Source organism: Mirounga angustirostris, unplaced genomic scaffold (assembly GCF_029215605.1).
Source record: "Mirounga angustirostris isolate CCGP_5_RB_7025 unplaced genomic scaffold, mMirAng1.0.hap1 SCAF_5, whole genome shotgun sequence".
Classification (NCBI taxonomy): domain Eukaryota; kingdom Metazoa; phylum Chordata; class Mammalia; order Carnivora; family Phocidae; genus Mirounga; species Mirounga angustirostris.
Window position 1 is genome coordinate 10575354 of NW_026991713.1, and position 21239 is coordinate 10596592.

Genomic DNA, 21239 nt, shown 5'->3' on the forward strand with positions numbered 1-21239 from the left:
CCCGCAGGTCCACCTCCCTTCCCGCCGTCCGAGCGACATGCCGAGCTCCTGGCTCACAGGTTCCATGCCAGCCTCTGAGCTGACCGAGGGGCCCTGCCTCCCAGGGGGGCTGCTCAGGGGCACCCGCAGGACAATAGACGGTTGGCCGGATTGACTAGGAAAAAGGGAAGGTGGGAGGTTGGGAAGATGACAGAGAGATCCCCGTCCCTGTCGAGGCTGGGTCACTCCAAGCCCACACCTTGGGGAACCAGTTCGTTCAAGGACTCTTCAGGCCTCAGAGGGGCCTTACAGCTCCCTGGGTCCCTCCCCACTACCAAAGGCCAGAGAAGGCAGCACCTCGCTCAAAGTCACACAGCGCGCCAGGGACCCCGCCGGGGGCAGACGAAGACTCCCTGCCCGAAGCTGCACACACTTGCACCCCACCCTGCAGCCCTTGCACAGATGCGCAAGATCCTACTCCAGACGGTGCTCCCGGGACTCGGGGGCAGCGGCACTGCGAGCAGGGCCTCATCTCATTTAGAACCTTCCTTCTGCAGACTGTCCTTCAGGGGCATCCCAACTGTCCGCGCAGTCTGGCCCAGTGGGGAAGGGAACAGGAACTGGCCACGTGGCTGGGGGTGCGCGGGGGCCAGGGCATCTGGAAGCCCCACTGCAGGAGGGCTGTGTCTGGGATGGGGGGGGGGCCTGCACTGACGTGAAGCTCTCAAGCGCACATCCAGTGAGACCTGGCAGAGAGAGGCAGCCCTCATTTGCTGGATGGAAAAGAGTGCCCAGGCTGGGGAGTGAGCATGCTGGGCTCTGGGAAGGCGTCCAGCCTGGAAAACACTAGGTTAGGCAGAATGAAACTGGTTTGTTAAATACAGGACTCCCCATCATCTGCTAGGGGGGAGAGATGGCAGGCAGCCTTGCCCAGGCTTATCTCAAGGGGAACCCTCGCCTGCAGAGCAGCACGTAGGGCTGGCTCCACACCACCTGGCAATCCCCCGCACGAACTGCTGCCCCTTGCTCGGCTCTGCACTGGTTCGCGCGCTCAGCTGAGAGGCTACGCCACTCCCTGGGGACTGGACCGGAGCCTCCCAGGGAAGAGAGAACTCTGGTAACACCAGGGGGTAAGTGAGCCGCAGCTGGGACTGGCAGAGGGCCCAGTGCAGCACCCCTGGGCCTCTCTAGAAACCAGCTGCAATTAGCACCCTGCTTCCTGGGAGCAGCCTCTGGGGAAAGGCGAGAAGAGAAGGCGAGGCAGGGCCCTCTAGCGCGGCCCCGCAGTTGTCTTTGGAGGGCTGAGAGCAGCAGGAGGAAGTCGTGAGCAACCAGGGGGCCTCCCACTCAGCGTCTGCAGCAGCCGCGGCTCCCGGCAGGCCTGAGTGGCCACTCACTTCCAGCTGGGACGGCTCTGGGCCCGCCTCAGCCCTGGGCCCTCTGGTGACTCAGCACCACCACAGGCCCCCAAGCAGGGCCTCTTCCGGTGAAAGGCTCAGGGGTGATGGGGAGGGGAACCGCGGCTGGATCTCCTAAGACCCAGCTAGAGAGGCCTGCAGGGCCCTCCCGCTCCTGGACCCGCATCTCCCTCCACCTCAGAAGGGCCCAGAGGGCAGCTGGTCCAGGAAAAGGACGTTTTATTTCCATAAATACTCCTGCTCTCACTCACACACTGACCCCACTCGGCCCACAGAAAGATGGATGGGCAGAGGTGAGCCGCCCACAGGAGGCCCCGGCAGAGGCCAGGGACTGAAGGAGACGCACTGAGAACTCCAATGCAGGACCTCCCTTGGCCAGGGGCCCTGGAGCCCCCAGCCGGGGCACCCAGGTCTGCCATGACCTCCGGGCCAGCAGTCACAGCCCCCACAGCCCCTCAGGAGGCCTTACAGCAAAGGGGGCAGGCGGGTGGAGTGAAACCCCCACGAGAAGTGGGGGACAGGTGGGGCTCTCCAACTGGGCCTCCTGAGATGGTGACCACAGGGCCACTGAGAAAGAAAAGCAGAGTCAAACCACACACCAGAGAGTGCAAAGAGCTGGGGGTGCAGGCGTCACCCCCCACCAGTCACCCGGTTCCTATGGAGGAGGCCTGAGCTGGTTCCTGCGCCAGCATGGCCCCCCGAGTTATGGCTGGGCCTTCCCATAAGGCATAAGAGACAGGTGGGGATGACCCCACCCCAGGCTGGGGTCAGGGCTGGGCCTGAGGTCCTGGCCCCTGCCCGACAGCCATGCTTCTCCCCCATGATCCCAAGTCCTTCCAGGGCCACGCAGCTGTTCCCTGCTCCAGGCTCCCCCTGTGGCGAAGGTCCCCAGCAGTGCAAACCCAGGCCCAGCCTCCCGCTGGGTTCAGCTCCGCAGGGGAGGGGGCAAGGAAGGAGGGGGCCGCAGGGGTGAGGGGAGAAGCACCAGGCCCAGGGGATATCGCCATGGGAACACAGGGTGTCCTAGGCCACCACAGCCTCCCACCCAGGCTAGACAGTGCCCAGTCCTGTTGCCCCTCCTCTGCCCAGCCCCTCCCTGTTCTAGAGGCTCCCCCAGGTCTCGGGTGGGGGGAACTGGTCCACATCCCCCATCTCGTTGTAGGTCTGGTCGCCCATGGTGAAGAGGAGCTTGTAGCGGAGCCGAACCTTCTCCTAGGGCAGACACGGTGAAGGCAAGGTCAGAGGGAGAGAACAGGCCGCCCCCACCCCACGGTGGCACGCTGTCACAGCCGGGCCCCTCACCTTCTGGGGGTTGGCGAGGAGCAGGACCTGGGTGATGGCTGAGGGGTGGACGATGGGGTTAAACGCCGGCAGCTCTGTGCCTGAGGGCGGCTGCAGCTTCACTTTCATGACCTGCAGGCAGTAGGGCGGGAAGGCCGGCTAGCCCTGGCTTCCTGGCCCCATCCTCTGACGGACCGGGCCCAGTCCGCCTGTCAGCTCCTCCCCGGGGGGCCCGGGGGCTCTGTCCTTTGGCTCCTTTCTATCCCCTAATCCCCAGAGGGACCCTGCCTCCTGCCCCACCCCCCCCAGCCAGCTGGTTCCCCTCCAGCCCCAAGTTACCCTGCCTCCAAAGGAGGGAGGCATGTGCGCATCACCTTGGGCACAGCCGACTGGAAAACGATGTTGCGAATGGGCTGGGGGGCGGTGCTCAGCATGGACACCACCACCACCAGCACGTCGGAGCGCCCGGGCAGCGGGTCCCGGGCAAAGTGGAAGAGGACCCGGAAGCCATGCTGGTCATACACCGTCACTGGCAAGATGCTGCCTGGCAGGGGGGGAGGGGAGAGGCCGACAGGTGGTGCCAGGCCTGAGCCCAAGTGCGTCCAACCCGCTCCCCAAACCGGCTCCCATCAGGCACTCGCTGCGCTGCTGGAAGGAGCGGACGAGTCCACAAACTCCGGTCCTCGCCTCGACCCTGGGCAGCAGGGTGGCCGGGGTGCAGACTGGCACCCAGACGGGGCAGGCACACTTCTACTGTGTTGGTGGTGGCAGGACACCCACCCCAGACGGGGTCACAGCTGGGGCTCCCCCAGTACTCCTTGCTGGAATGCTGAAGGCCGAGGGGTGAGCTGGGGTCATGCTCTCACCGTGCGACCCTGGCACAGTCACTCTGCTGTTCAGGGTCCTCCCTGCTGCTCAGAGAAGGGCACCACTACCCACCTCTTGGGGACACTGGGGGTGATGCCCTCAGTCACAGTGAGGTCATGAGATGGACAAGGCCGAGAAGACCTGCCTGTCTTCGTTGGTCTGCTCACGGCCTGGGCTGGGAGTGGCCCCCCCTGTTGCTCCTGGGCAGGAGCAGCTCAGGCTTGGACCTACATCTTGATCCTGGTTTGGTTTCACGATCTCGGAGAGACCCCGAACCTCTCTGTCCTGGCCCTGCCTTTCTGGGGAGGGTGCACCCAGTGGCCAGCATAAGAAGTCCTCTTGCCTGCGGAAGCCTGGACTCTGGAGCTCTCTGCCCTCACTCTGGGACAGATGAGAAAGCAGGGTTCCAGGAAGGGCAAGGGCCTCCCTCAGAGCTCCCTCCCGGGTCAGAGCTCCTAACAGGACAGCGAGGGGGTCCCAGCCGAGCCCGTACCCGCCAGCACCCCCGGCCCACTCACTGGGTTTGATGGACTCCAGGGGCACAGTGATGCTGGCCAGCGAGAGCTCAGTCGTCGTGGGCTGCTGCAGAGGCCCGGGGGGCTCGGGGGACGCAGCGTGGAGGAGGCCAGTGGCCCCGGAGCTGGGCGAGCTGCAATTACTTTTATTCTGCAGGTCCCGAAGTGTGAGCCGGGGGGTCGGCTGCTGCTTCTCCCTTGTTGGGGGACGTGGCATTGGGGGGTGAATCTTTGGGGGCCGAGAGATCAGGGGCACAGGAAAGGCCAGGCTTCCTGGCTGTCCCTAATGGCCAGCTCAGACGCCTCCCTGTCTCTCCGGCCTTGGTCTCCTCACCTTGGCACAGGGAGCTCTTGATCCCCCGCCCGCCACCCCTGCCCTGTAGGGCATAGCTCTCCTTTCTCTCATAACCTCTGTGCTCCACGGGACAGGCCCTGCACCTGCCTCGGGCCCTGCTGCCTCCCTCCAGCCCAGCACAGAGTTTGGCCCGTGGCGGTCCTCTAGCAGCCGCCACTCACAGGAGCACGTGGGCCCCGGGTCTCTCCCTGTGGGGCCTGGGAGAGCCCAGAAGCTGCTGCCCATGGGGCCGGGTGGGAGAGGGGGTGGGGGTGCGCGCGACTGACACCCCACGTCAGCCCGGGCAGAGCCCTCACCACCGCACTTGTTGGGACTCCGGGGGCAGTGACTGCTGCAGGAGGGTCTTCCCCAGGAGGTCCAGGTCATCCAGACCACTGCTCGCTGGCAGGGACGTCTGCGCGGAGGCCTGGCTGTCCGTGTCAGGGACCCGAGGCGGGGCTGGGGGCTCTGCGCCATCAGAGGACTGTTGGGCATACACAAAGCACGCAGATGGGCAGGGCTGTGCTGGGGCAGGCGCGGAGTCACCGTGCGCTGCCCTGAGGCCCCTTCCCCTCCTTGCAAGTGACACCTGGGGAAGCAGTAGCACGGAAGGGGACAACATTCCTGCCGGCCCGCACCCCCCTCGTGGGCCGGCCTGGTCTGGGGTTCTACTCGAGAAACCATCAAATTCCAGGGACCTTAAAGTCACCCCAAGAGAAAAAGAATGGGGAACCCCATCCCAACCCAACGCTGAGACACAGGGAGAGTGCGTGGAGGTGAGGAGAGAATGCCTGCCCTCCCCCACCTGGGGACAGGTGCCTCAGGCCCAGGGCCGCAGCCGCATGGTCCTCCCACCTCACTACCCCCAGCAGGCTGTCTGGCCCAGCCACCCTACCCCTGGGAGGGGTCGGGCTGGTTCCTGGCCCTCCTACCTGGAAGCTGTTCCATCCAGCACCGTCCAAGCTTGGGCCTGGAGGGGGTGTGGGGTCACTCAGGCCTGCGAGGAAGCGAGACAAGAGGTGAAGGAGCCAGGTTCCTGAGCGGAAGCATGGGAGCTGGGGGGGGGGGGGGAGCTGTGTGCTGGCCTGGGGGTCGCTGGCTCCTGCCCTCCCCCTGCGGTCCCCCAAGAGGCTTAGCTCAAAGGGGAAAACCCACTTTTGGAACCGGCAGCAGAGCAGAAGCAGAAACCAAAGATCCTGAGGCCCATTCCCCACACCCACTCAAGCTTCCTTTCCTGCCACTCTGAAGCCACCTCAACCACTGGACATCAGGACTGCTGTCTTCATAGTCGGCTGGCAGCTGGCTGCCCAGGGGTGGCGGGGAGGGAGGACGGAGTGGGAGACACCAGGTGAGGATCCACGGACAGGGGGCGGCATTCTGCATCCCCCCACAATGGCCTCTGAGCGTCTGGGGGCAGGTGGTGCCCCAGCCTCCGAGCAGCCCCTGGCTGGGCTGCAGTGTCCCCACGTGCACTGTGGCTGGCGGGAGCTGGGGCGGACTCTAAAGGCCCTCTCTGCCCTGGCCCGTGTCCATACGGCGGGCTGGCTGGGGCCAAGGAGAGCCAGGGGCCCTCTGCATCGCTCTGCCTGTTGGCCTGCCGAGGAGTGGAAGGCAGTAGGTCACCAACCAGTCTGACCTCTGCCCTCCCTGAAGCGCCCTCGAGGCCAACTTCACCACAGGGTTTACCTAGAGAAGACAAGTTATCCCGTTTCTAGCAAATCCTGAAGGAGTAAGCTGCAGCCTGAAGCTCTGATGGGCAAGGGCGAGATGCAGGCAGCTCAGACTGCCGGGTCTCCTCCCCTGGGCACACCGCCCTGAGAGCAGGGACGACACGGGGGTGGCTGCCAAGGTTTCCTACACCCCCCCCGCCGCCGCGACGTGCCAGGCTCCTCAGACACAGGGCTCACTGAATCCTCAAACAACCACGGAAGGCAGGTGTAGGGGTGTCATCCCTCTTTCAGGACCAAGGAAACGAATGTCAAGAGGGGTTAGGGAACCTGCCCCAAGCCACGTGGCCCACAAGGGGCAGCATCTGGGCCTGGAAGGAGCATGGCCTCATTGCTGGAGTTTGAACACAGCCCTGCTACTCGGCTGTGTGACCTCGGGCTGGTGACAACCTCCCTCCGCCTCATCTGTAAAACCGAGCCAACAGCAGCGTCTGTGTGAGGGGACCGTGACAAATTAGCCCATCAGAGGAAGTGCCTGAGCCCTGCCGGGACACCCTCCTCGCAGACGGGAAGTCCATGCTGCTGGCCCTGCCCCCACCCTTCACCCTTCCTGCCGCAAAGAACCGTTTAGGACAAGCCCCCACTGTGGTCCCGAGGCTTCCTCTATCCCCCAAGCTGGCCGGGTGCTGCCCTGGCACTTCTGGTTCCTGTTCCCACATTTTCTTTGCCTTTGAGTAGAAACCAACGGAAGCTGGAGGCTCAGGGCTCTCCTGCAGCAGCTCAGGGACGGGAAGTACCAAGCACACCTTGCTTCTCATGAGGAGGTGGTTTTGCCCCCGCCACTCGCGGCGGGGCCGGGGGCCGGGGCCACACACACCAACTGCCCGGCCAGGCAACTGCCGCCAGGGACCGGCTCTGCGGGGCCAGAAGAGCCTGGGGGCGCTCTGTCCCTGGCCATCCTTTCCCTCGCTGTAGAACAGGGTCAGGGCTCCCTCGCCCTGAGGCGCCCCTAGATCCGAATGGAAAGGGGGCAGGTGGGTGGGAAGCAGAAGCAGGCACACGGACACCCTGTGGTCAGACCCTCTTAGGTAGGCTGCCAGCTGCTGGTCCACTGTCCCCCATCCCTCACGCCCCATTCCAAGTCCTCATGTCCCTCTCCTGGCTGATGAGCTGAGTCAGAGTGGCAGAGAGGCTAGGAGAGAGGCCTCAGGCTCGGAGTGCCTCGTCCTAACCTGCGTGCCCCCCACCGTGGGCAAGTCACCCCGCCTTCCTAAGCCTTGCCCCCGCATCTGTAAAGCGGGGACGTTGGTGGCACCCACTCCTGTGGTGGGTGGAGGGCGGCCTGTGATGTGACAGCGTGGCAGCTGTGGTTAGGAAAGCCACCTGCCCGGGACCCCGGCACCCGAATGCTTCTTCTGGTCCGGCAGGTTGGCTTTTTACCTCAGATTTGGCTCAAGAGAACACAGTCTGACTCCTGCCTTCCAAGTCAGTTCCCCAACAAAACCTTCCAGATTCTTTCGACAGAGCTCAAGCTCTCTTTCTCTTTAACAACTTGAGGACTGAGACAGAGACTGTCACTATGGTGTCCCGCTTCTGAGCCCTCAGACGCCCCATCTGCTGCCCGAAAGCTGGACTCCTGACAACTGCCCGGCTGGCCGGGCGCCCCTGTGTCTTCCCCGGGCGTGCACCTGGTTCCCCGTGGCTCCCCCGGCCTGTGGTCCAGGACCAGCCTGGGGCACGGGGTGCCTGGAGCCGCCGCCGCCGCGGGGCCTCGACTCCCCCCGCTGCCTCTCTCCCCCTCAGCGGGTGGGGAAACCGCGGCCGCTGAGGGCCTGCTCCCCACTCTTGGCTCTAACCTGCTGCAGGGAAGTCCCGCCGGTTTCCCTCAGGCCACTGGAGCCCGGGTGTGGTGGGCTTACCAGAGGTGGGTTTAGAGGCTGGCCAGCCTCAACCCATTGACTGTAAGAGCTTGTACGAACCTCCCTGAGCCCCAGCCTCCTCAGCTGTGAAATGGGCCTAACACCCACCCCATCCTCCAGAAGACTCACAGGAAGCCGGAGGCCTCACCCCCACCTGCAGCCACCCCGCCCTCCTCTGGGCCCTGCCCCCTCCTCACCCAGAGACATGAGCTCGTCATCAAGCAGGGAAACTGAGGTGCTAAGCTGCTCGGGGCTGGCCGGGTCAGCAGGGCAGGTGGGCATGGCTGGGTAGGTGGTGCCCGCAGGAGGGAGATCCAGGCCGGAGAGGTCCAGCAGGGCCGAGGTGCTCCCTGGAGGGGGAAAGGAGAGTCGGGCACTGCCTGGGTGGAGGACAGTCAGGCTCTCGGAGGCCAAGGCGCCTGGTGTGGGGGGCAGCAAGCTGTCCCCCACCCCCAGCCCTCGCTTCCTTCCCCCCACCCTTGGCCACACTGCCTCAGCCCCCCAAATCTGCCACTAGGCCCTCTGTCTAGCCCACGGTGTTCCTTCTGTCCAGAACCTACTTCCTCCTCATCTCTACTTGGCCAACTGCCTCCCATCCTTCGAGGCCTTGCTTAAACTCTGCTGCTTGTGTAGTGGCCCCCCCCACCCCCCGCAACAGGGCCTATTCTAACCTCCGTGGGCCCCCACGGCTGTCCCTTCACCCTGATGGAGCCGAGCCTGCAACGTTTGCATGTCAAACCCTCCCTCCCACCTTGTGATAAGTAGACTAAGCCCGGAGGGTGCTATCCAGCCCCCCACAACAGGTGCCAGATTTAGTAAATGAAAGAAAGGCCTTCCTTCTTCTGCCCGTCCTTGCCAAACCCTGGCTCCCTCCCCTCCGCCCCAGCCGCAGCCCTGGCACACACTTTCCCTGCAGCTGTCTCCCTAGGGGCCTTCCCCGTCTTACAGGGGCAGGGTCACCCTGGCAGTCATAGCCCCCACCCCGGACTCTGTGCTGCTCCAGCCCGCTAGGCCCTGCCCGGCCCCCTGCGCCACCTGCTCACCAGGGACGGAGCCAGCTGCAGCATCGCCATTGACCTCCTCGCCCCTCACCAGCTGTTTGTACAGGTTGATCACCTGGGTGAGGTTGTCGTTGGCCTGCAGGATCTCGGCTGGAACAGGCAGGAGGGGAGAGACTAGGCTGAAGGAAGGTGGGGGGCTCTGGCGGGGAGAGGAGCACCCTGAGTCCATCCCAACCCTCGTGTGAGGGGGTGGGGCCGGGGGCATCCCAACTGCTCTACTCACTCGGGCCCTCTGTCACCTCCCCTTGTCCCATGTCCCCACCGCCCTGACCACGGTGGCACGTTCTGGCCTCCAGGCCTCCGCACCGGCTCTGCTGTCTGGATGCCCCCCGCATTTCTGTGTGGCTTCCTTCCTGCCTGCCTTCAGGTCTTCACCCTAAGTCCCCTCAGAAGGCCTTCGCTCACCGCACCACCTAGTCCCCTCCCTGATTGCTAGTCTCCGTGTCACTGATGCCCACCTGAGAAACTTAACTGCTCACGGCCTTGGTTTCTTGTCTGTCCCCTCTCCTTAGGCTGCACGCTCTGCTGAGGATGTGGCTTTGGTCGATTTTAAGCACATCATGTCCCCAGGGACGAGAACAGTGCCTGGCACAAACTAGGCCCTTACCAAGGTTATCCCCTCAGGGGCCAGGGCTGAGGGGTCTGGGAAGCAAGTCCCTTGGGCAGGGACCAGGTACTTGGCACGGGGGAGGCCCTCAATGAGCTTCCACGGAGTCAGAGGCTGAGATGGTAGCCGGACTGCTGCCCCGGAGACTGGCTGACACGGTGGCAGAGAATAGGACGAGAACCTGATACATGGCCCTGGCAGGAGTCACAAGGCCCAGCTCTGGAGCTGCTCAGGCCTGTGGGATTTGTCCTTAGTTTCTAGCCCTTACCAGGGAGGCAGTGTCTGGAGAGAGCCCCTGGCCTACCCTGGCTCTGCCACTGTTATGCTTGGTGACCTGGGCCAGTCCCTTCTCTCCGCTTCAGCCTGTTCAGCTCGGGGGCAGGACATGAAATGCCCGAGTAGGGACTTGGTCCTTGGGATCTCCTAACCACACCAGCCCCTGCTCTCTACCTCCTCCTGGATATGCACGAACCCAAAGTCGGTGCTGGGGAAGGGGGCCCCCTGGTGGCAGCTCCTGCCAACTGCAGATACTTACCAAGGGCTGGGAGGGGAGGGGGGAGGGGAAAGGAGGCGGAGAGACAGGACTGACGGCCAGGGGCTCACCTAAGGCCTCATCATTGTCCTCCGTGTCACTGGCCAGTCGGAAGAGCGTCGGCCGCATCCGCTCACAGCGCTGGTACAGCTCCTGGGGGCAGTAGGGTGGGGGACAGGGGTCAGGCTGGCAGGGGCCAGGAGAGGGTGGGGGCTGGGCAGAGGAGGCCGGCACACCTTCATGAGGTCCTCGCTGCTGCGGGCTGAGGCTCCGCCCTGGCTGTGGCTCATCACCATCTCCGTCAGCAGCTTCACGTTGTTGTTCACCTCCTCGATGGCACTCACCCGCTTTGAGATCTTCTCCATCCGCTTCTGGTCCTAGGGAGGCGGCCGCCCCGGGGGAGCCCAGGTCACGCCTGCTCTGAGCCAGGCACCGTCCACAGCACTCTAGAGTTTCCACTGGGTGTGGTGTGACCCTGCTACACGGGGCTCATGCCCAGGACAGGGCATTCTAGTTCAAAAAGCCCTCTGCCAACCCCGTGCTCACTTCCTCTCCTCCTGCTGGGTCCCTGGTCCCAGGCCTCTGCACGAGCCTGTCAGAACCTGCGGGGCCCTCACACACAACCTCCAGGATGGCTCAGGAAGCTGGGCCAGGTGCTTCTGGAGGACGAGGGCCACAGACCTACACCTGTGGTTCTACATGACCCTTGCCCTCCTTGCGTTTGTCCCTTGAAAGGAGGTGCCTTGAGAGTGAAAGGGGGACTTCGTGGTCACCCAGTACAACCAGAACTAGGACAGCGACCCTCCCATCCCACGCCCACTGTGCTTACTATGCGTGTTCCTCCCTCACGGGACAGAAGGTGGGTTTGTGCTGTGCCATCTGACAGTCACCCTCCTTGAGAGGGGCCACCCGGCCTTCCTCTGCACTGTCAGGGCACAGAGCTTGCCCTTGGAAGACAACCTGGGACTCCTGCCCTGCAGGTCTCCAGGAGACTGTAAGCTCTGATGGCCTGCCCTCACCGATACAAAAAGTTTCAGTGCACCCAAGGCATACGTATCCTTGCTTAGAAGTTAAACACGTATGCTTCTCTCTCTCATGATAAACATATCTATAGAAGTACCCTAAACATAGCGAGGCGTCATTTATTTCTACCTCTCGTGGAAGAGGTCGTCAGCCTCACAGAAGTCCAACTACAGCAGGTTAGCTCGGCTGCTGGGAAAGTCTTCCCTCCACATGGGTCCTGGCTCTGCCCACTAAGGTCCCCCAGTCAGTCAGCTCTTTCTTGGCCGTGACAGCCCTTTACTTGGCCACTGCAGGGCTCCTCGTACGCGCACACACACACCCCCCCCACCTGGGGTGGCCCAGCTCAAATCCCCTCTCTGCCTCCTCCCCGAGCCGTGGGCTTGGCAGTCACCTCCTGCACCATCTCCTTGATGAGTTTGTTGGCTGCTCGGAGGTCCTCGGGGTGGGAGCTCTTCAGCAAGCGGGCCAGCATCTGCAGGGACAGAGGGGCAGGACTCTTGACACCGGTACTGGGTCTGGGGTCATATCCTGGCACTGGATAATAATAAGTGGGGTACTTATTAAGCTGTCCGTGAAATGGTGAGCACCTACCGACACCTAATGGTGGGGGGGGCACTGAAACACGGCACATGAATGCTCCCCAAAGAAGTCTTTGATACACGGTACAAAATGTTCTGTTACTATCGCCAGAGAATCGTTCTGGAAGGATGTACCAGGAACTCAACAGTGCTTTCCCTCTGGGGCCGGGACTAGGTAGACACTTACTTTTTATCTTACTTCCTCTAGAGTGTTTAATCTCTTGCCCACGAGCACATCTCCTTCTTTAACACAAAGTTAATACAATTACCATCGGAAGGATCAAAGACAAAAATACGCAAACTCCTGCTCAACCTATGAAATGCCCTCAAACGAATCCCAGGGACACACACATACTCTCGTGTCTACTACAGGCAGGGGCTCTGGATGGGAAGTGCTCAGCACGCAGAAGTGCTTGATAAACTTTCCTGTCACCCACTTGTGCCCGCATGAGCCTCTGCTTCAGGGCAGGGCAGCCAGGGCCTGGAATTCAGACCAAGTGGGCCCTGAAGGTCCTCATGTACCCCCCTCCTACCCGTCCCTGGAGCCTCACCTTGGATTTCTCCTCGTCTTCAAAGATCACATTCTTGGGTCGTGGAGGAGGAAGAGGAAAGGTAGCATCATCTGGAAGCTTGGGGTCGGACTTCACAATCCCTGGAGCAGACGGTGGTGGGAAGGCTGTCAACAGGGCCTAGGGCCAGGAGGTGGGATGGGAAAGGGAGGGCAGGCGAGGGTAGGATGGAGGGTGGAGGACAGTCTTTCTCCAGCATGCTGGCTCTGACTCTGGTGGGCCAGGGCTGGTTCCTGAACTACAACGTTGAATTGCGTGGAGGAGTTTAGGCACCCATATTTTGAGGTCACTCTGTGGGGGCCACTCCCTGAGAAGTTTGACCCAAACTCACTTTCTTTCCACCCAACCTAGCTTCAGAGCCATAAAAAGGCCCCGTTAGCTATAGGTTCTTAAAAAGTTAAAGGGCAGCCCCATGATCTCACTGCCAGAAGCCGCCCCCGAAGCTGCTAGAAGCCCCAGCTCGGGGGGAGGAGGCGCTGCTCACACCCCACCCTCTAGCGCCTCACCCTGCTTCTTCAGCATCTGGTAGGCCTCTGCAATTTTCACCTCCTCGGGCAGGCCAACCGTCCAGCTGTAGAGGAGCTCCAAGATCTTGTTCTTCACCTTCTCCGATGTCCGTGAGCCCAGGTACTTGAGACCGAGGGGAGAGCAGGCCGTTGCCATCGTCCGGCCCCGCTCGCTGCAGCCCCAACCCCTGCCCCAAGCTGGCTGCCTCCCCAGGACTCCCCTGGAAACCTCAGCCTGCCGAGCGGTCTGGTCCCGGCTCTGCTGCCCCACCTATTAAGCGGGATGACAGCAGCGGCATCCTGGCGAGGATGAAGAGCTGACCCAGGGAAGGCGCGGAGCCCAGCGCCTGCTCAGGGCCGGCTCATCTATGGCTTAACTCGGCGACCTCGGGAAGGAGCAGCCTCCTGGCTTGGGGCTGGCCAGGGCAGGGGTGGGCGTGGCACTGCTCGCCCGGGTCCCACTCACAGTCTCTTAGCAGCAAACTAGGCCAAGGGAACTGGCTCTCACACCAGCCGCCTCCCAGGAAGAGAATGGGGGGCCGGGGGGGAAAATTCAGCTGCTCTGGTTAAGAGAGCGGGGTATGAGCAAAGGAGGGGTGGGCTCTCATCCAAGGGGCCTCAAACAGCTGCATGCCCTATGGGGGGACTCCCCCAGGCCAATGCTGGGGCTTCGCCCATCAGCAGACTCCGCCACTCAGATTTGGGGCCTCAGCATCCAAGGCCTCAAGGAGGCTACTCTTGTGAGGTGGGGACAGGGAGACCCTCCACTAGAGCCCCGGGTGGGGCGCTGCAGCCAGGTCCTCGGGGAGAGAGCAGAGCCAGGGCGGCCATGCTGGGTGCATGCCCTGTGGTCACTCCTCACTAAGCCTGAGCAGCCCCGTCCGTGGGCAGCTGCAGAGCTGCCAGCCACTGGGTGGCCTGGAAGCCCCCCTCCCGGACCCCCACTGCCCCGGACTCCGCTGTTAAGGACTGTGAGAAAGGCTCTGTGTTTGTGCCAGTCAGACTTCTAACGGGGGGCTGAGCAGTAGACGCAGGAACCCCAGTGCGAGCTCTCGGGATGACAGCGGTCAGGCACCTCCCACAGGGGGTCGTCCTACCCCAACCCCCCAGTGACAGCGCAGGCCTGAGCTGGGGCTGGGAGCACCCACCTTGGGAGACACGACCTTGATGAGCTCGTTGAGAAAGCGGAATTTGCCCACCTCGTCATGGAACCTTTTGCCGCAGCTCTTCATGCATGTTTCCAGCACCTGGGGGGGGACCCCAGGGAGAGGGGTCAGAGGAGACAGCCTCCCACCACACCTTGGCCAGGGCCTGGAAGCCCAGGGATGGGCATTCAGAGGGTGGGGGGAACGACTCCTGAGGACAAGAGGATTCTGAGGGTCAGAGTCCCCTGAGCCTCATCACCACCCCCGGGAGCCCCTCCCCAGCCTGGCCGCCTTTGAGCACCACAAAATCCTATGATTTTTCTTTGATGGTTTTTAAAACTTCAACAGGTACCATCTACCTTGCCTTATCCTATACGTCTGTGAACTCATAGGACTGGCATGTATTTGAGAAAACCCCATCCCATCAAAACAAATACATAACTATGAAAAGAAGAACTGTTTACCACCCGAGGTCAGCCTTGTTCTGTAGTGGGTTGCTATGTGGCCCGTGCCTAGGGGGCACAGACAGTGCACCCCCTAGTATTCTGCTGACACAGCTTTGAAAGCTCTGGCCTGAGCCCGGTGTCAGCACTCGAACCCCCATGGGAAGGACGGCACCGTCCTGGGTCTGGAGACCACTGATGGGCTGAGCGGGCTCCACACTGCTCCTGGGAACTTTATAAACATGCAGATTCCTGGGAGCAGATACTGAAGGAGCTCGGGTTCAGTGGAGCCCTCATTCAGTATGTGCCCGGCCTCCTGGAGATCTGACATGTGGCTGCAGCAGGGAACCCCTGGGCCAGATGGTCCTAGGGGGCTTCCTCCCCACAAGAGGCCTAACTGTGCAGGGGCTGGGGCAGGAGGCCATGGGCCCCCAGGGCTGGCCCAGACTCCCGATCTAGGCCATTCTGGCCCCACTCCTTTGGCCTCTAAAGAAGAGCCTGATGGGACCCCCCCGCCAAAAACCTCCATCTTGTGCCATCCACATGGTCGGGGGACAGACAGCACCCTCTCTCCGCTTCTCACCGTCAGGGCTTGGATCGCCTCCCACTCCTGTGGTGACTGGATCTTGTGAGCCAACAGCCGGGTGGCAAGTGGAGGCCTGGGTGAGAAGAATGGCACAGATCCCAAACAGCTGGAGCCTGAGGCACCCCAGGGGAGGACTTCCACACCACCCTGCTGGGACCGCAGCCCTTGGTTGCTTCAGTGGGGCAGATGCAAAGGCCCAGCTCCTTTTCTGATCGGATGGGGCCAGAGGCCCGACAGGGCAGGGCCAGGCAAGGACTCAGAGCTGGGGACCTTCAAAAGGCATGAGCTCAGCCCCTCAGCCAGCTTTGCCGAGAACTGTGAGCTGGAGAGGGGACCACAGCCTTCAAGGGCCCGGTCTGGGAGTACACCATGACAATGGACCATGAAGGACAGGCAGACAGAGCTCCCTGGGAATTTGAGGGCGCCCAGGAATTTTGCTGGGAGAAAGCAAAGCCGCTTCACAGTAGAGGTGGTGAGCCCGTCTACTAGATCATAAAAGACCCGTCACCAGTGACCATGACACTGAGCATGGACTGAGCGCTTAGAATGGACGAGGCTCCTCATGTGCCTTTTCCTGCCCAGCCTTCAGGGGGGCCCCCACTTTACAAAAGAAATGGAGGTTTGCCCAGCTGACTCAGCTGACAGAGGGACGGGACTCGCACCCCAGCAGCTGGACTCCGGGTTGTGCACATCACACTGTATGCACGGCCTCCCAAAGCAGAGCTCCTGCAGAAGCCCCCTGGCTGTGCTCCCCAAACCTGAGCACCACCTGGGGAGCCTGCTAGCAAAGCCACCCCATGCTCCTTGCCACTCTAGTCCCTGCCTGCACCTAGGCCCCCCAAATGTGCATTTTTGACAAGCACTAATTCCAATGCAGGTGGTTCTCGCTCTTCTTTCAGCAAAGGGCCTGCTGGCCTCCTCCCGGCTGGGGAGCATGTCCCAACAAGGCACTGGCTGGGGCTCAGGCGGGCCTGGGCTTAATGAAGCCCAGGACTACCATTTTCTTTGTGGGGAACCCCTGAGTCCCCTGGGCCTCAGCTTCTTCACCTGTAAAATGGGTTCAGTGAGGCCGAGTTTACAGGGTGACACACAGACAGTGCACCCCCTAGTATTCTGCTGACACAGCTTTGAAAGCTCTGGCCTGAGCCCGGCGTCAGCACTCGAACCCCCATGGGAAGGACGGCACCGTCCTGGTCTGGAGACCACTGATGGGCTGAGCGGGCTCCGCACTGCTCCTGGGAACTTTATAAACATGCAGATTCCTGGGAGCAGATACTGAAGGAGTGATGGTAGTGGCGCCATCGTTAGTTTGTGAGCACAATGAGAATGAAAACGGAGTCTCAACCCACTCATGTCTCCACCCGAGGCCAGGGTCTGGCGTGGGCATGGCAGGTGCATGGGGGATTCTGTTGAGTACATGAGCAAAGGAGGAGACCACCTACCCCTCAAAGTCCTCGTTGAGCTGTTCGCAGAAGCCGTTGATGCTGGCCCAATTCAGCTCCTTGTTCAGGGGATTTGTGGCTCTGTCTGCAGGAGGAGAGAGGGCCAGCATGGTCTGGTGAAAGGGGTCCCTGCCTCTCCCACTCCCTACTCTAGCAGCAGGGTTGATCAGTAGGGGGTAAGGGGTAGGACTGAGCATACAAAAAGACTCCCCTTGACTTCCTGCCCCGATAGCTTCAAGACCTGAGTGATGATCTTTCAGCTGCATCAACGGACAGATGAGCTCCTGGATACTGTCTCCGTTGCAGCCTCTCCCTGGATAGCCCTGCTTGTAGTGATGGTGCTCAGGGGCTGTTCCCCCACTCCCTCGGGCTCCCATCTCCGCAGCTGCAAGCCTGTCTGCCTGCCTGACTGTACCTCCTCTGATTCTGCTTCTGAAAGTGTCCTCACAGTTCTCGTTTCAAAAGAAACCTCCGTTTCTTTTGTTTCTTACACACTCAGATCCAGAGGTAAGAAAAAAAAAAAAAAAGCCATAATTCTGCTCTTAAGGAGCCGTGTGGCTGGGAAGTGGGCCAAGGGAAGCTAGGTTCTCAATACAACGTGACAAAGGGAGGCGAAGGAGCCATGAGCAGGGGACTCAGCTGGGCCTGGGGCCAGGGAGGCTGCCCGGAAGAGGCAACACTCAAGCAGGAGTTAACCAGGCTGGGGATGGCATGAGGGCCGTGAATGAGGAGGAGAGATGTGGATCATTGAGCACAGGGCAGAGCATGAAGGACCTTAGTGAGGAGTGCGGCTCAGGTATCACCTCCTCCACGAAGTCTTCCCTAACCCTGGCTCCTGCCCAGGGTGGCACTGCTAGATCAGCTCTCTCCTGTGTGGCCCCAGCTCTGACCTTCATCAGAGGGCCCAAGCCTGCTGTTGCACTGCATCCCAGCCTCTTGGGCACACACCGATTTCCCCTTGGCAAACAAATGAATGAAGGAGGGCTCAGCTGTGGGCAGGTGGGCATAGGTTCTGGGGGAGTCTGAATCCAGGAATGGGTAGTGGCCAGGAAAGGGCACAGGTCTACAGGAGGGGGTGATAAACCAGGCCCGATGGTCAGCTCCCTGATACCCAACGCTGGTTAAAAAATAATCAAGTAGCTCACGAAACTTCCCTGAACCTCTGTTTCCCCATTTGTAAAGCTGGAGTGAAATGTGGACTGATTTAGATGACAAAACACTTGACACAAGGCGGCGCCATGGCGACAACCAGAGCTGGACTTTCACCACCTTCCCAGAAGTCTCTCTAAGTTTCACTCTATTCTGGCCTGTTCTGCCCAAGCCTGACACTGGGCAGGGGGTGTGGAGGGAACATATCCCAGCAGGTGGGACAGAGAAGGATCTATGGACAGGAGGAGGCAAGGACCCAACACGTGGTGCCTGCTCACTTGGGTTCTATGCTGTGGTGGAAGGCCCAGAGCTCTGGGATCACAATGCCCGGCAGCCATTTATTCCATTCATATTTATCCAATAAATATTCTGAGTGCTGGGGCCACAGAGGGAACAAGACAAAATCTCTGCCCTCCCGGAGCTCACAGCTCAGCAAGAGAAACACCGACTACTCAGATAAACAAACAGAACACTGTATACTGTTGTGAAGGGCCATAAAGAAAATTAAAGCAAGGAGAACGTACAGAAAGTGTTCTGATGGGGGGGGAGGCGGTGCTGCTACTCTCTCTGGGAGAGCTCTCAGAGGAGGTGCAGCTGAGCAGAGATCTGAATGAAGCATTTTCTCTCTGGGTACAAATCTCTGTTCCAGGAGCCCTGCAGAGCTCTCTAGTCCCTCAGGGAAAGGAAGCCCCTGCTGACTGCCCAGGGACCCAGGAATAGCTGCCATCCCCCCCAACCAAGGCAAAGTGTGGCCATCTACTCTTCTAGTCCCTCAATGTGGCCAGAGGCTGAGGAACACCAGTCTGGAGTTAGAAAGATAGAATGGGGCTGGGTCTTGCCCTCTCAATGACATCTGGCTGGGGGACTCTAAAACGGGAAGTCCCTTACAAGTATCAGACACATGAGTCTGAGTGAGGACAGAGAAGCTAGTTCTAGAAACTGCTCCTGAGTCAGAAGCCAGTGAGGAAGAAGCAGTGGCATCACGAGACATCAGCTTTCTCCCCTGCATCTGGCTCAGAGTGAGAGCCACTGGCTCCAAGGAGGGCTGACTAACCTCCCTGGCCTGGGCCCCCAACCCCCAGGCCTCTTACCTCTACCTGGGGGGAGCACTTTCCCTGGCAGGAAGCAAGGGAGAACACCCAGGGAAGGCAAGAGGGAAGTCTTTCACAATAGGGCATGACTTTACCCTGTCACTTCACAGTGGTGACAACAGCATTTACCTACCAGAAGCTACTCTTTACCTCCAAACCACTGCCAAGGGAAGAGCTTATAATTTCAGTAAGGCACAAAGGGGAAGAAAAAGAGAAAACAATTGTAGCCTCAGTCTATTAGAGTCCAGCTTACTGCCAAACCCAGGTGTCCTGACTCCTGTTTCTCAGATCAGGCTCTGGACTCTCAGAAAATCCCCACCACTGCTAAACCTGTGAGTGTTTTGTATCACCTTCAGCTCAAGTCCCGAAGTTTGTCAGCTCTGTCAGCCAGGGCCCTGCCCATCCTCCCAAGCTGCTGCTGGGACCTGAACACTTGTGGCGTTCTGGAACAGTCTCAATGGCCACCTAGTGCTTCCTTTCCATGCTCTTCCCCTCCACTGGCTAGACTGACTCTGAAACATGCCTGGAAATGCTGTGGCTCTGGGACCAACCTCAGGGTTCAATTCTGCTCAAGACTGGCTCAAAAAGGGCTGGCCATGACCGAAAATCCCCCTGCACAGCTCCCTGGTGTGCCAGGGGCCAAGGAGCTGAGCTGAAGGTAGACCAAGGGCTCCCTGAGGCCCTGGCACCGACGTGGACCAAGGGGAGAAGAGACTTGGAAGGGAGTTGTCATTAGCCCAGGGAGAGTCCAGTGTGGGGATTGTGAGAGTCAAGGATCTCCCCATCAGCAGTATGGGATAGGGAGGTCAGGTGGAGGGTGTGGGGACTCAGAAGCCTGAGCAGTAGGAACCGGTGCCTGGGGACACACAGAGAAAGGGGTTCAGGGGCCTTTGGAGGAAGGTCACCAAGGGCTGGGAAAGGAGTCTCGGGTGGAGGTACAGAATCTGAGAGGCTGAGCTGAGGGTAGTGATAGAGAACTTGACATTACTTCTGGAGTCTCAGATGGGACCCTCCCAAGCCGGTACGGTTTGAGGGTTTCTCACTGTGTGGCTTGGAGGATCTGATGGGCCAGTGAGTCCTCCCTTCCTGGGCGAGAAAACAAGCAAATCTGAGAGGAGCTGCAGGCTCAAGGAACGTATAGGAGGGAATCACTCCATGCAGGGCCAGAGAGTGGAGGATTTGGGGCCCACGGAGAGTAGGGTCCCTCCCTCTGGGGTCTGAGATGCAGCCCTAGAGCCGCCGGCTTGCCCCCTCCCGGGCCTAAGGGAATGACTTGGGGGGGTCCGCTCCTCAGTGGAGAAGTCTGGGCCTCAGGGGCTTCGAGACTACTGTCTCCGTCCTGGGGGTTCTGGGCGCAGCTCACTCCTCCCCCAAGGATCGGATGGGCGGGCGGTGCCCGCTGCCACCGCGGGTCCGCGCTGCTGGTGGGCTCTTCCTTCACCCCAGGGTCGGAGGGACCGGCTCGGGGCACCGCCTCTCCTGGGCCGGAGGCGGAGCGTGGGGAGGGGGCGCCGCGCACCCCGCCCCCGCCGGGAAGGGGCCCGCCTCGTGCCCCCGGTTCCGGTTCCGGTCCGGCCCGCGCCCCTCCCGGACACTCACTGATTCGCGCCTCCAGAGTCTCCGGCTCCATCGCGGGCTCCATCCGCCACGGGTCCCCAGCCTCGGCACCGCCCCCCGCCCCCCTCTGCTCTCGCGGGACCTCCTCGGCACCGCCCTCCGCCGTTTAAAGGGGCAACGTCCACCCCGACGCGCGGGAGAGGCGCAAAGGAGCGCTCGGCACCATAGAGACGAGAACGAGCTCGCCTAGAGCGTCACCTGCTCTCCCAACTCTTCCCCACCAGGTGGTGTCTCCGTCGCGGGCGGAACCCGGCGCCTGCCTTCTTGTCCACAGCGTTCAGGCAGGAGAGGAAGCGGAGGGACTGGGGGCCGGGAGCTGCACCATGGAAACCCCACGGGACGCTGTAACTCGTGCGTCACGAAGATGCCCGTGACCGCTTCCGGAAGAACGCTCCGCAGCCATGTTTCTGAGGGGCTGTGAGGTCACTTCCTGAACCCTGAGGCGGTACTTCCGCTTAGATGAGAAAGTGGGAGGGTCCCTTAAAAGGGCAATGACGTACGTTGGCCGCGGCGAAAATGACAAGTCAAAGTTTGTTGAGGGCTTACAGTGTTCAGTTGTTCTAAGCACTTTTTATGCATGAATGCATTCACTCCCCACAACAAACCCATGAGCCAGATAGTTTGTCTGAGGTCACACAAGGGGCAGAGCCTAAACTGTGCTTTCTCTGCGTTTGTTCTGCGATCTTTTAATAAACTCTGCGTTTGCTTTGCTCTGTGATGGGCGCTGGAGGAGAACTGGAGGAGAAAGGCAAGGACGGATGTTTATTACAATGTGGTAGGGGAAGCCTATGGGGGTAGTGGCAACTCAGGAGGATGCCCCGACTCCAAACTGGAGTTGAGGGGTAAGGGGGATGAGGGAGGGGCTCTTGTCAGGGGAGGTTTCACAGAGGTGACATTTAGCTGAAAGACA

At 61.0% G+C, this 21239-nt stretch overlaps 1 protein-coding gene across 3 annotated transcripts; it reads right to left on the bottom strand.

Annotated features, from left to right (window-relative positions):
* Positions 1–1599: 1599 nt before the first annotated feature.
* GGA1 (golgi associated, gamma adaptin ear containing, ARF binding protein 1) lies at positions 1600–20664 on the bottom strand. 3 transcript variants are annotated; one of them, XM_064590627.1, is made up of 18 exons: positions 20312–20637; positions 19701–19798; positions 16473–16557; positions 15028–15103; positions 14005–14103; positions 12857–12980; positions 12333–12433; positions 11595–11675; positions 10417–10557; positions 10252–10333; positions 9024–9131; positions 8178–8330; positions 5327–5391; positions 4712–4878; positions 4064–4257; positions 3053–3222; positions 2700–2810; positions 1600–2609 (listed from the first exon to the last, which is right to left on the bottom strand). In XM_064590627.1, the coding sequence occupies exons 5-18, from the start codon at positions 14086–14088 to the stop codon at positions 2499–2501; spliced, it is 1692 nt and encodes a 563-aa protein (XP_064446697.1). In that variant the 5' UTR covers positions 14089–14103; positions 15028–15103; positions 16473–16557; positions 19701–19798; positions 20312–20637; the 3' UTR covers positions 1600–2498. The 3 variants fall into 3 exon arrangements, with proteins under 3 accessions (XP_064446697.1, XP_045728523.1, XP_045728521.1); XM_045872567.3 differs by lacking the exon at positions 19701–19798 and having other exon boundaries at positions 20528–20664; XM_045872565.2 differs by lacking the exon at positions 19701–19798 and having other exon boundaries at positions 20312–20662.
* Positions 20665–21239: the final 575 nt, after the last annotated feature.